Genomic DNA, 15,676 nt, shown 5'->3' on the forward strand with positions numbered 1-15,676 from the left:
TTTATTCGTGACATTATTTCTGACTAACTTACCGCTACCAATGTTGGTATATTGGGATTACAGTGGAATACTCATATCATACAATGAAAATTAAAACACCTGCGATACCGTCTTTAAACGAAGTAACGTGAAATCGTGGCTTATACTGCCAGGGTATATGACCCACTTGGTCTATCTACACCTATACAAATTCAAGCGAAATTAATCATATAGTCCCTCTGGAAAAGTAATCATGACTGGGATCAACCTATTGCTAGTGAACTCTTGGATGAATGGTAATTTCTACTAAAGACCTTCATAATATTTGCAATATCGATATACCACGACAATATTTCACTACTGATGTAAATAACGTCGAGCTTCATGTATTCTCCGATGCCTACATGCGTGCATATGGAGCAACCGCGTATATACTCACGGAAACTGGCGAATCTTGTCTCGTGAAAAACCAATCTCTTACTCTTCCCCGTCTCGAATTAATGGGAGCAGTTGTAGGAACACGACGTGTTCGTCGCCGTATCGTTCGTTGAGAAATACAAAATATGTCTGAATTCTAAAACATAATCAAGAATTTCGACATGTACACACTGTATCTAATCCTTCTCACCCGAAGATTATCCCCAGAAGATTTAGAACAATCTACTCTATGGTGGATGGGACCAAGCTGGTTGTCTGATTGAGAGAAATAGCCGGAATGCAAGTTGTTTGATTCTAAAGATGTATCCGAAAATTTATCATCCAAATCAGCGAAACATCGTGAAATCGAAGACGAAAGTGTAACCGGAAGTGCCGCTGATATTCAAGTGTGTGTGTGTGCCCAGAAACGAAAGCGTGTATGAAGGACAGGAAAACGCACGAACCAATCCCATTCAAGATACAATCGTGACCGAAACCACTCGTGACATAAACCTTAGTGTTTGTGTAACCGAAATTGACAAAATCAAAAGACTTTGTCTCCTTCAATCACATTTCCGTGGACAATACTCAAACTGATCGACATCTTGATTTTTCTACTGTACCGAACACTACCTAAATTACCCGGACATCTACGCAGCTGGGAAGTGGATGCGCCCGCAATTCATCGGTGGCGGCGCTGTTAAATGTTTTTTGCATCTCTCATGTACGCTTACGGCTTTCACAATTTATCCAGTACGTGTCAAATCGGTGAAGACATTAAATGTAGATATAATGGCACAGTATCTAGATATTTAATACGAACATTATTTCTTAAATATTTCAAAGCAGAATGTATCACTGATCCAACACTTTTTCTGCATACTATGGTCAATCACATATTTTTCCACGCTCTATTGATATGATATCTCTATTATTTTATGACAAATTCGATGTTTACTTGGGAAGGAACACTCATCAGTTCATCATATTTACTAACTGCTTTTAAAATCGAGAACACGAGGAAAGTTTTAAATATTCATCTATGGCACGAGAAGGACAATCACAAGTTAGAGTCTGGTTACCGCCGTTTCGACTGTTATGACAATATTAAAATAATTTAGAAACACTATTCCACGATATGAGTAATTTATAGGGAAGGTAGCCTCTTTCCATTATGGAAATAAGTCATAGTTGTTATTAACTTTTTGATTTGTTAAAATATACAAGCTAGACACAGAAGACAAACACAATATTGCATGACAGGGGCTGCAGAAATGGAGATCAAGAAAAATAATGATAATCAGATAAGTAACAAAAGTAGCACAAGTTACACTAATTTAACAACCTCCCTCCCTTATTGAATGTTTTACAGTCTAAGGCTAATTTACTTGAGTGTCTGGACGCATGGCCGATAATACAACAAGTGATGCAGTGACAATATGCAAATGAGCGGCACAATACCAAAGTGACCCAACCTTTATCAACACTCAATCGACGCACTGAACTTTATACTACGTCTGATTGCGACGCCACTTAAAACAAAATGACTAATAGTGTAACAGACCTTTGGTCAAACAATAGTAAGTTTTGCACTGAAACAAGTATAATGCAACCCTTTATACACAAACTATAACCCATTTAGCTTTTTGATTATGTCGCATACGACTTGTTTACCACTTCCGTGTGACTGAGAATGTTCTAGAACCGTACTGTGTCTGGGTGGAATTTTTAGAAGCTGGTTGAATAGGTAATAGGACACTGTAGAAGGCAATATAAGGTAATGGAACATTCTAGAAATTTGTAGTAAATTCCAGACTCATTATGTATGCTGATGTAATGGTCTATTTATAGACAGTGTGGGTATATATAGGGGAGTTGTTCAGCACTGGGATCAGATCGGAGATCTCGTTGAATTGTATTGGAGTTTAAGTATCTACTTATTGGAGTAGTGGAGTTTTACCGCGTTATTGTACTTGATGTTTGCAGAGTATAATAATACCAGTACCAGTTGAAACCTCATCTGTTGGCTCCGTGTTCGTATTTTATCATCGCCGTCAGGGAAGTCTTTTTGTTACTGTTGCCATTTTGGTATTTCAACCATCACACATGTACTATACCAATTACGGTAATATTACGTTGCGTGTGACAGATTATATTATATACGTTGCTCGGGTACCATCAAATGATTACCCAGGGGCGGCGGCACGTAATGTAGCATGAAATCTAGACACTCTGGAAAGTTATTTCCTGCATTTTGAGGCGCAAATTTTGCTGATACAAAGGGTTTCAGCATGATTTTAGGGGGGCGACGCCCCTCAAACATTTGTTTCTGCCCTCCCTGTGCCGCCGCCACTGTTTCCTCCACGAATGTATATACATGTGTCCTTGAACCGGATCGCATTTGTGCGAACCCGCCTGTAGATACTATAAAATCAGTGGCTTTAACATATGTATATGAGCCTTTCCTTTTAATCACGTCACGTGGCAGATGAATGATTAACACACAGGCAATCACAGGCGCATATTTACAATGCTTGATCTGAAACTTTATATGAGTGGAAGCGTTCGAAGGCCATCGGTATGTACATATGAATATCGGTTTAAAGGTCAACAGCTTCTGGTGCATTTTGGAAAGGGGTATTACCCTTGTGACATATCTTATGTCAGCGTTAGCAAAAGTGTATCTGGAATCTTCTCGGTACTCAATTAGATCGCCATTGAGGGCGCTTCGCTCAAAATTTACATGTTTGCCCTAAAAAAAGTGACTTAAACGTTTCTATTCCTAACATAGGGCAACAAAAGATTGGCCTGACCGTGAGAAAGGGGGTTAAATCATCGGTGAATACCAGTATACCCTAACTGTGTGAGTTCATGACTTCAGGTCTTTGCGATTGCTACTAGAACATTTGTTTCATCACGGAGAACCAGATTTCCCTAAAACTGGCTTTGTCGATACCAATTGCTACAAATATTTCAAAATTTAATGTACGTTTTCATACACAGGACTTGCTAAATTGCGGATTAAACATTAATTATAGCACAATAACAATGTTATGTGCTATACTTTTGATTAATTATACATCACTGATCATGAGACCCCAGGAAGAAGAGCCCTTCAAGGTTTATTTAAAACCACCATGGTCATCAATCTACCTGACTAAACGCCAACAAATTTCAAACATTACTCTAATCAAATATTTTTTTGGATATTAATCATAGCGCTAAAATTCACGTGATATGTTATACTTTTATTCGTAATATTGGCAACTTCCGTGTTGTCTTATAGAAATGTGACCGCCGATCTACGTGTGCAATCACAGTTTTGAAATTCAGGCCCACAAGCTCACATTATTCACTATTATGATAACAAATCACAGCATTCTTATCAGCGCTCATACAAGTTCTCTAAAGCAAATAACGGAATTAGAAATAAAAAATCAGAACGGGAAAAATGGATCGGACCCTTTTTAAACTTGTACAATATGTGGTTGCATCGACCACAGTCAATATTCTTTCAGTATAGTTTGCGAACTTTGGTCTCGAAATACCTTCACATTATCTATTGAGAGTTTATTGTGGTGGTAACGAAAATGACAAAAATGCTGCAAACTGTGCCATTTGTCATATATTTGAAATAATGTTCACAACTATCGACGTATAGTCATGAATTTGATCTTGCGATGGGATGTAAAATCGTAAAAGGTGCAGAATATATGAGTATATATAAATATATTGTTTTATGCTTAACCTTGTATCTGTATCTGACTTATAATGACTATTCTGACGTGAGAGTATAGTATGTCTGTTTACAGAATACATCAGCAACGGACCTTACTACATGCATCGGCAGGCTTCGTTAGCTATATATACAACCGTACATTAATAATGAGCAGAACGGAAATGAGAGCGCGGAGAGTGTTAGGAGTGTGTGCATTTCTATGAGTTCTGCGAGTTTTTCTCTGGAACATCGGAAGAGCCGCTGAAAACAGCTAAAATCGAGAACGGTACAAGCTCAACTTTTAAGTAATCCTGAACATATATTGTTATACTGTTCAGGAGTCTCAAATATCCCAAGGTATCGTTTTCTGAGTCTACGGCATTTGTTTTCACCGTTATTATTGCCAGGCGGTGAAAATGTCCGGTTTCCGCCCTGGAATATATTAAATATACGTAGATTATCTGAGTTAATTCAGTCGCTTGGGCCATCTACTATTATTTAGGCATTGACACATCGAATCTGAAATCATTCAGTTATAAATTAACTATGGCGAGGCTCCAATGAAATTGAAATGCAAACAACACATACCCACGTACATTCACCATAAACAACAATATTGTGGCATCAGACGAAAAAATTAAATCACATGAAATTATTACATTTGTAAATTAACTTGTTAAACGTGAGTACCAGTTACAGAGTACAATTATACTCATTGTATTCAGTGCAGTCCAGTGTTCATTATCAAACGCTGAATAAAATATATCAGCAACTATACAATACGGACACTTATATTTGAAGTATGCAGTATTTTATTTTATCTGTTATAACAATTTCACATTACTCAATAACATACATACATTGTTTTCTGAAAACAAAAACTGCGAAATACACTCAGTAAACGTTATTTTCAGACACGGATACTCTTTTTTATAATCGTGTTTCCGCTGTGTGAATCACTCAAGAACAACATTTTTGAAATGAATGGGGAAATTCTCAACCGCAAGTTATTTGATCACTCTCCAGATAAAAATATCAGAGTGCGTGGAGGTGACTGAACTTACTTTCCCACTAAAGTACCACACCTTCTATTCACAAGTCACACAGCTTCAGATCGTTTTCGGTTAAAATACGGGCGTGAACGCGTAGAAATGCTCACAGCGTAGAACGCGCCGCAGCAACCCCGGCTGCGACGTTTCAATGGCGGCTTTGCCGAACATTCCTGCTTGATATAAAAATACCCTGAACATAAAAACAGACTATCTTACCTAATATCCATTCTGGCACATTCGCTGTCTATTTCAGATGGTTAAAGTTCCTTCAAAACCTTGAAACCAGTCCAAAAACAACAGCAGCCGGGGCAGCACCAGTGCAGCGAACGTTTGTTAGGCGAAGTATTGTTGCGCAGTAGTTTCAGCGACGTCATTCATATCATATTCCCATGTAATATACACTTGGCGGGAAATATACAATGTAATATCCATTTTTAATCAATATCATGTGATAGAGTCTCAACCAATCACATCATGCGTAACAGCAGTGAGGTGTGATTAATAATACTATTTTATTAACATGAAGTATCAGTGTATTAGTCTTTCTTAATTAAATTTGAATAGAAAACGACTTCACGTATGCATCTATGTATGACATGTGTACCAAATGTGAATCAAATGTATCACGAATCAAGCCGGGAACTAATGTCCCGCGTTAACGTGCGATATTAGTTCCGGTGTGATATACTTCCCGGTGTTCTTCTAAAACCAATGCTAGTCGAGTACACTTGTACAAAAAAGTGTAGATATTATTGCCTGCATGTCATTGTAAAAGTTAGAATATTTGGGACTGCCCTGTTAACTTCGAATGTAAATCGCGCAATACTTTAGCAGATGTAGAATCAAGTTATTAAATTAGTATTATAGTGACAGAAACAAGTATGATCCCAAAAAAACAATGTATTTAAGGATAAAACATATTGTAGTTCGGCCAACGCAGCTACTTCCGACGACGTCTTGAATACTTCAATTAATTTAATACTTGGTATGTAGGTATCTTAGATTAATCTTATTAAGACTGTTTTCATTTTGTATTTATTTATTTTATTTTGTATTCATTATGCAAGAAGTTAGTAGACTTCTGTCAATTAAACGGCTCATCACGACTCCATATCACCCACAAACAAATGGCCTATGTGAACGTTTTAATGGCGTTCTGAAGTCCATGCTCAAACGCATGTGTAGAGAACGACCAAAGGACTGGGACCGTTACATAGCACCATTATTGTTTGCATACAGAGAAGCTCCGCAAGCCAGTTTGGGGTTCTCCCCATTCGAACTGTTGTACGGGAGAACAGTAATGGGTCCAATGACCATCTTGTGGGAGCTATGTACAAAAGAGATCACCAACCCAGAAATTAAGGGTACATATGAATACGTCATTGACCTACGAAATCGATTGGAGGACACTTGCAAAGTGGCGCAGACAGAACTGAGCAAGTCCAGTGATCGGTATAGGGTTCATTTTGACAAACGTACAAAGCCCTGATCTTTCAACACAGGTGAGATGGTACTGTTACTGCTTCCTACAGCTCATGATAAGCTGCAGATGCAATGGCAAGGACCCTACCGTGTTAAAGAACGAATCGGGCGGAATGATTATCGTATAGAAAAGGATGGTATAGATAAACTGTACCATGTTGAAGAAGTACGAGGTAAGAGACTCTACGGATGATAATGCAAACACGAACATACACACTAATTCTTCGTCTGTGCCAAAGGACACTCCTATGTGCGTGTCTACTGGCCTGATTGAAGTCCCATCTGACGAACATGGCTTAGAAGGTCCAGAGCACATTAATGGGGACTTGATAGAATTAGTCTCCCTGCACGGTAAAGAAAACGTTCAAGATGTGCATTTGGGCCCTGAACATAGCGATTCCCAGATTAAAGAGGTACAAGGGATATTGAGAGAATATACTGCTACACTTACAGACATACCAGGAAAGTCGAACATCGGGTGCAATGACATACAACTGACTTCAAATGACCCTATACGTTCTAAACCATACAGTACCCCTATTGCAACACGTAACGCTGTGATTAAAGAAGTACGTGATATGACAGAACTGGGAATCATTGAACGGTCTGATTCACCTTATTGCTCGCCCATTGTGCTAATTAAGAAGCCTGATGGAAGTCTTCGGTTTTGTACAGACTTCCGAAAGCTCAATAAGATCACAATATTCGATGCTGAGCCAATGTCTAATCCAGAGGAATTATTTGCACAATTGGCTGATGGTAATTACCTGACCAAACTTGATCTTACTAAAGGGTTCTGGCAAATACCTTTGGCTCCTGAGGCGAAAGCCAAAACTGCTTTTCTTACCCCACTGGGTCTTTTCCAATATTGTTACCTTCCATTTGGACTTGTAAATAGTCCCAGTACGTTCAATCGCACTATGCGAACAGTTCTGATGGGTACCGAGGGAGAGGTTGTTAGTTTAGTGGATGACATTTTGATATATAGCAAGACTTGGCATTCCCATCTGAAGCGATTCCATGATGTATTGAATCACCTCCAGAAGGCAGGCTTAACGGCTAAACCATCAAAATGCTATATTGGTTTCACTCAGCTTGAATTTCTTGGCCATGTGGTGGGGCGAGGCCAATTGAGTCTAGTCCCAGGAAAGGTTCGTGCATTGCAGAATGCTCCGTGACCCCTGACAGTAACTAACGTTAGGTCATTTGTGGGGCTAGCGGGTTATTATCGCAAATTTGTTCCAAATTTTGCAGCCATTGCTGCACCTCTACACGAACTTACAAAGAAGGCTAAACCCAGGAAAGTCGATTGGGACCCTTGCCATCAGCTGGCATTTGAACAGCTCTAAAATATTTTGAGTAATGCCCCTGTATTGCGATTTCCCGATTTTGAGTGAACTTTCGTTCTTTGGACAGATGCCTCGGAAACGAGAAGGAAGAGTTCGAGTCGCTAATTACCGTCTTCTTATAATTCACCGGGCGACGCTGCCAACTGACACTGCTCGACGCACGTCGGGAAACGTCAGGTACCGAACATTCCTACACACACACTAGTTAGTCTTGGGCTTTAAGTTATTATATTACCTTGTTAATTACTAGAATTGTTATTTTCCTGGCCAGTTTATTTATGTAACATTTTAAGAGAGATTGGCACTGATAAACGTGACTAGTAGGGTACGCCGTTCCTCCCCTAGTCGTAGGGTAGTTACCAACTTTGCCGTGGTGTCTACAGTGCGAAATATCGTAACCCCCACCTCTTACCAACAACATAGTTGCGTTGGTGCGTGGTGAGGGCCGCGTGTTGTGCTATACCTCTACAGGGGCGGGCGATACCGACGGAGAGAACTGTAGCAAGTATATGTTTTGTGTACCTAATAAACTATGGTTTCACGTAATTCATGTGTAGTGTCGTATGTGTAAGACTGGCCGGTGTGCATTATTGCTGCTTATATGTGCATATAGTCATATTGAACTCTACTGGAACCCATCAGTCTAAATTATACTTGTGTTACACAAATAGTGTAATTTTATATTGGTTAAGAACCCGCACACGAGGTAGTAAACGTATTGCATACTATTTGGTATTTTGGTTAATATTTGACCCAGTGACCTCGTGACAAATAACAAATATGCATCAATGAGGAAAAACACAAGCGGATAAGCCTCCACGACATATTGCACCATATATTTCACATAAAACATTCCAACCAAGAACACCTTTATATTTTTAGGGGAGATGTTAACATTTGAAGGCATGCTGTATAACATCCAATGCATATGTACGTATATTCTGACTCAGGTTTGTCGCGATATTGCCCATTCATCATTTCAAATCAATGCCGATTTCGTGGTAATATTCCGACTTGCGCTCGAAGTACTTTTCCCAAATACGTGTGTATTATTGTCATTAAAGGCGGTGTCCAGTTGCTATAGATCCCGAAGAACAAACCGTTTATGGTAAACTATTTTTGTTATATTGATTTATTTTAAATAACATATCATTCAAACGTCAAACTTGCCTAACCATTTTTCGTTTTGCGCTTAATGACAAAATTGTCGTCGCGATTCTTAAATTCAGATAATGTTTAAAAATTGCATAAGAAAAGAAAATAAGCGGATTGTACCCACATTGTATTGTGAATCTTCAGATCAATAAACAACTTTTCACCAATATCTCTGCCGTAATTCGCAACGGTTAAAGCATCTTTGTAGTAAAAAACAGTCGAATGTACATTGAAATAAACAACTCCCGTATTTGGACAATGACAACCCGTGGAATAAATGTATTTTTAAAAGGTCCGTGCATGCGTGTTAATGTGTGCGGCCTTTTAGACAATGCTAATGGTATTGCATATCACGATTTGGTGAAACCAGATGGACTCATTGTGTCTAAAAATAATGCTGACATTTATGAATTTGGAAATAGTTTGGAGGTGCCTGGAAAGCCCCTTTCACAATCGGTGCCAAACAGACTACCACGGCTTGCGACTCGAAATTTTTCCCGTTGTACGACTCGTTGTAGCCGTTGTACCATTTATTGTACGATCCAGATGCGACAAAATGGTCGCATCTCGGTCGGGAAAAAAACCGTGCTGCTCCGATATTTTGAGCGACTGACGCGATGAAAAATAATTGCACGACAGGCAGTACGAATGTTGTGCGACTTTGCACGCACTCGTAAGACCCCGAACGAGTGTTGCACGAGTATTTTCATGTCGTACGATGATGCGTCCTGTCGTACGAGTCCGTTGTACCACCCTAAGACTATTGGAAGACCTGTCTTGCCACCTTTGCAACGTTGTACGATTTTTTTCACCCCCAATATAAGCTCGAGAACTCCTGAGCTTTCATCCCAAATGTCTGGACCATCCATACTGTAAACATAGCTGCTGCTCGACCAATAGCTCCTGGGAGGCTCTTGCATTTGCTAAGTCTGAGAAGGCACTGTATACTAAATAAATACAATATTTGTGTTTCAAAACATGCATGGTTACAACAAAAATTACGATTCTATATTATTAATAATAATAATCCTAATATTACACATGACTGGACATATGGTATGCATCCATGCGATTTAATTGTGTCTGATGTTACAGCGGCCGTCACCGCAATAATTGGACTGGGTATCACCCAGGACTACCAATGTTAGTATTTGTTTCACTAAATGATCCGAAGTGATCTAGGCCATCGTATTTATAGGCCAACACCACGCGCGACAGGTGGTGCGGTGTGTCGCACACTGGGTCGTAGCCTTGTACGATCGGTTGTAGTAGTCGTACAACGGGTCGCTAGGTCGCGCGACATATGGCGCTGCAAAACGCATATGTCGTGCGACTTGGTCGCATCATCGTTCAACCATTGCAGCCGTTGTACGACTGTTGCACCCGGAAACATGAAAATAATCGTACGATTATGTCTCACGACTGTTGTATCCAGGCTGGTGCAGTGGTCGTTCACCTCTCGTACGATTTTATATATTGCTTGCGACTCAAAGACAACACTTCTACAACAGGACGGAAAAATATTTTCGAAAAAAAAATTATCGCACGAGTGAGGCGCCAATTGTGAAAGGGGCTGAAGGTACGTATACTCAACTGAGAGCAGAAACAGTTTAATTGTTTAATTGGACCCAAGACTGTTCTTAATATATTTTCGGAGTTGTTGTCAGTACAGCTTTTCCCTCTGAAAGTCATCCATGGCTTATTTATGCGGTGGTGGACATCTTTTGTTGTGCCTAAACACCATTGGCTAATACTCTGTGCGAATGTTCGATGCTACTTTCCTGCCACTTCCAAGCTAATACAAATTTTTCCTGATTTTACAATATATTGTATGCCAATGTTTCATTAAAGTCAAATGACACATAATGCCAACTAGCCAAGCCAAACATCCATAACAATGGTGCTTGATGGTGTTTTTCCATTGGTTTCTATGGTAATAATGTATCATCTCATCTCATAATTGATTTTGGTTACATATTATGAAAGAAAATGTAATGTGTTTTCATAAGAGGTACGTTTTACGTTGTCACAAATTATCATTAAAAAATGAAAAATGCTATATGTTATTGGTGACAATTGTTGTCTAATTGTATTTCATCCCATGTAAATATAACGAAATGTCAATAGATAATTAAAATTTATAATTTAGCTAAAGGTCGATCAATGAATATAGGACACACTATTATCAGGTTAAATGCTCACGAACGGCCTGAGACGTTTTTAAATGTTGTAGAATGTAACTGATACAAGAATATATTTGGGATTTATGATGTGCAAGAAAACAGTGTCACCTATATGGAGTATTTTAAATTATAATTGTATTAAACTTGATTGATATATTAACGTTTCTACAGCTGCCATCAACACTAAAGACGTTACGTAACTGACAATAATTGCTTTGGACTCTTTACAGGGTTCTTAAGAATATGGCAATTATGGTGATTTCTTGGACTCCATATATGATAATTACATACTTAATGTATTCCTTCTAGTAGTAGACATACAATTTTGTCCAATCATGCAGACCAATTAGTTTCGAATATTTATGATACATAAGTAATACAATCAAATTGTTAGTGTAAGTTCCGGTTCATGCATGAAAGGGCAATTAAATATGGCAATATGGGATAATCTGCGTAGGTATATATTTGATTATAAATATGTTTTCAATATGAAATAGAACATTTATTTTATTCAACTTTAATCACAGTTAAAATCATCGATAGTATAGCAACTGACGTTCAGCTAAAATAAGGCACATTTATGGGAAATAACATGAATAGCATAAATGACGTAATCAAGTAGTCCACAAATTTCGCAAATATATTTGACACACATAGAATAGTTTAGTTTCGTAGGATTATGCTTTAATTCAATACTTAATATATGATGTTTTAGCTAAAAAAAATTCTGCATTTTAAGGGACGGTCACTTTGTACCATAACCACTTTCTTCGAGGTCATTTCGTACCAAATCTGTTTGCACCACAGTCATTTCGCACCGCAATGGTAATTCTTACCACAGGGTCGCTTTGCATCCAATGGCCCCTTCTTACCGCGAGGTCGTTTCGTACCACAATGTTGTTTCGTACCACATAGTCATTTCGCACCAAACTCAGTCGTACCATACATGCACTTCGCCAAAAGTCATGTAGTAGCGCCAATATCTCTTCGTACCACTTCATCCTAAGTTACTTAGCACCACACAGTCACAACATGGTAACTTCGTACCACGTAGTTATATGGTACCAAAGGTCACTTCGTTAACAATTGTTTCATAACACTTCTTCCACGTTGTTTTTGCATCCCGTTGTCACTGTCCAAGGTTCGGGAGTGTTATTATTATTGTTCATACACAAAAGTCACGTTCGAGCACTCGCACACAAAAGCACACCGTGGTACAATATATCATATTCATATACATGAAACAAGAAAACAAAATTAACATATATAATGGTTATATTTCTGAATTATGGATTCAATATGCATATTGTTCACTTAAATACAATTGTACTCCCATACTATACAGTATAATGCTAGGTATAATGCGAAAGTTTGTTGTATCCGTGATAATAAAGTAAATAAACGTTTTAGTCCTTCAATTTCATCACTCTAACAACAAACAACAATTTTGCAGTCTAACCCTATACGCATCGAAGATAATACGAGAAAGCAACGGTAGAATAGTGATTGTAGCATTTGACTTATGGTGCTGATTCCCTGGTCCAGTGTGCACCAGATTCGATGGGGAGGATATATTCAGTGGTTAAGAATCATTCACTAACGAATACGACTTCAAGAATCTTGGTTAAAATCCGCAGAAGCTTGTGTTCGACTGGGCCTTGTTAAAGGAGAGCATAATAAATTGCCATCGTAGGAAAATAGTCACACAGCCGCGTCACTTAGTCCAATTCATGGAATATGCTCTCTGTGACCAATGCACTCTATGCCAGCTCTCGCACTTGCAAATTGCACATTAAACATGTCAAGAGAGACAACAGTGACATACAATGTTCGCAATTGTTGCCTGACACCAACATATAACACAATTCGATAATGTACTAGGGGTATTTTTAATTCATCAACGTATATACCTTATTGTGTAAAGGCACACTGTCGTAAAACATAGTTTGGTCTAACGGAAAAAATATAAAATAATAATAAAATAATTCTAACATTAATTTCTCTCGCATTTTATGATTGTCTAATTAGAGCCTATCGTTTGATGTGGACACTACTTGTATAATACGTTCAACTTGTCCACAAAGAAAACATCTGGTTTGAAAGGGGGGTATTTCTCACTGCCGTGAATGCTACAACTGGTGTGTGCGTTGTCTGGAATAGCGAAGAAAGCACACGACATTCGATTATCGGTTCCTTGATCTCTCTCCGAGAAAGTAACCCGATGAAACTGAAAGTTAACATTAGGCAATTCATTAATATTGTGTTCTTAATTTAATTTTTGCTGAAACATCTCACACGATTACATACCATTCTTTTTTGATTCTCGTAAAACAGATGTAATTATGTACTGTAACTCTCATGTCAAAATTTACCACGTCATTATTATAATAAGCTCATTAACATTAATTCTTCTAGATTTATTACATAACACGAACGATGTCACAGGTTTCTACTCAAAAAATTACCATGACGTATTCTCACCGGTGCTTTTAATTTATCTTCTGTCCAAGCCTCCATTATTTGGCCAATAAGTACGATTATATTATCTCCACTTGGTGGAACATCGCTCCATTCGCCTTCTCTGTTTCTAAACTGAATATACAGATTTCCATGCATTGATAATTTAAATAAATATAATTACACTGTACTAATAGAGTTTGGCATTAAACGTTCTATTACGTGAATTATAAGTGGGGCACGCTGTGTGCATGTGATACAATATAAATTGCTTGTTTTGTTGATTGTCTGTCCTGAGCATTGTCGGTTTAAACGGGGGAAGACTGATTACCAAATTTGAACAAGAATCGGCACGGTAGTGTGTTTATTACGTCAAAATCGAAAACATAAAAATGTCATTCAAAATTTTATATAAAGTCGCATTTAGCTCACCTGCAAACCAGGGTGTTTACTTGAAACAAGTAGAGTTAAGGCACTATTATCAAAATGACCAAAAAGGCGAATGGCTTCACCAGATTTGTCAATTGACTGTTCTGTTGTATACCAATTGTGCATCATGTAAGACGAGTTTCCTTCTTCGCCCATCTTTTTAAACTTGTCAGTGAATACATTTTCCTGTTTAGCAATAATAAAAGATAGTACATACATATTCTAACAAATGATGAATTATCTGACAAACAAAACCACATTACAACAGTGCAGAAAAACATAGTTTTTTTCATAAAACCATATTTTCAAATGGCATCTTACTAACATCTATTTCAAGTCCAATAGCCAACAATCTGACCAATCGCTGAACAAGTTTCCCCATAGAAGTAAATAGCAACTGTTGTGCTTTCACGAACCCGGGCACCACAGTGTCAATTGTGGAATGTGTGCCTGGACGCAATCGGAAAGCTTCTCTGAAATTCTTGACACGACTGTACCTGTAACAGAAATATTCAAGTTTATTAGACAAACTTAATACTGGCCACGTCGCTGATGTATTACCCCTGTAACAAAGTAATTTTCATTTGTTGCATGCAGCTCTCATGGTAACCATGAATACACCAATATAATGTGTTGCTTAGATATGTATTTATCATTCTAATTTACTATTTTGTTGGCACCGAACGCTGAAAATCTGTTGAATAAACGAACCTTTCTGTGCCACTATGAGCGTAACCGATTTTGAAATTGTCTTCAGACTTTGCCTCGAACAGTAACTTGTTATCCGCGGGACTCCTGAAGAACTCATCGGATAAATCAAACGCTGATCTTATCTGCTGACAATAATATAAATTTGATTATTAGCATAAATTTTATGAATATGTGTTTCAGACAAAATATATTAGAGACATACCGTCTCTTATTTTGTAACGTAGTTGTGCTATCACTGGGCAAAATCATTGGTATACGGCGGGTACATTAGCGTATTCGCACGCGTGTATTTCCGATATTCGAAGATATACGTTGGTCGGCGCACACGTACATTCAACGTATGTTCGGGGAATACGCAACGTATATTCACACATTCGGAACATACTGATACGTAAATATACACAGCAGTATATTTACGCAGACCGGAAGTATACAGTGCGCACATTAACGTACACCTAATGCAGAACAATGCTGTCTAACGTATTCCTACGTATACGTAGTATATACGGACACGTGATAAACCACTGCACAGAGTTAATACTGACGCAGATCGACGTATACGTAGTGTATACGGTCACGCAATAAACCAGTGCACACAATTAACATCGGCGTAGATCTACGTATATTTTGCGAATACTCGGCATATTTAAAGCGCATGCTATTGGCTGATACAGGTCACATATTTTAGGTCATGCTTCATTTCCGGTTAATCATTCACGTAGTAATTTGGTTCTTGGGCACCGC

The 15,676-nt window shown here is 38.3% G+C and overlaps 1 protein-coding gene across 1 annotated transcript in view; it reads right to left on the minus strand.

Annotated features, from left to right (window-relative positions):
• Positions 1 to 11,997: 11,997 nt before the first annotated feature.
• LOC146735501 (uncharacterized) overlaps positions 11,998 to 15,676 on the minus strand; it is a 70,949-nt gene continuing 67,270 nt past the window's right edge. The window contains exons 2-6 of the mRNA XM_085506118.1: positions 14,933 to 15,054; positions 14,547 to 14,718; positions 14,225 to 14,407; positions 13,817 to 13,927; positions 11,998 to 13,562 (exon numbers count right to left, since the gene is read on the minus strand). Coding sequence (XP_085362244.1) covers positions 13,386 to 13,562; positions 13,817 to 13,927; positions 14,225 to 14,407; positions 14,547 to 14,718; positions 14,933 to 15,054 — 765 coding nt within the window. The 3' untranslated portion in view covers positions 11,998 to 13,385. The remainder of the gene's footprint in view (positions 13,563 to 13,816; positions 13,928 to 14,224; positions 14,408 to 14,546; positions 14,719 to 14,932; positions 15,055 to 15,676) is intronic.

The sequence above is a fragment of the Saccoglossus kowalevskii genome, chromosome 12, assembly GCF_978046115.1.
Source record: "Saccoglossus kowalevskii chromosome 12, keSacKowa6.1, whole genome shotgun sequence".
In the NCBI taxonomy this organism is placed as follows: Eukaryota; Metazoa; Hemichordata; class Enteropneusta; family Harrimaniidae; genus Saccoglossus; species Saccoglossus kowalevskii.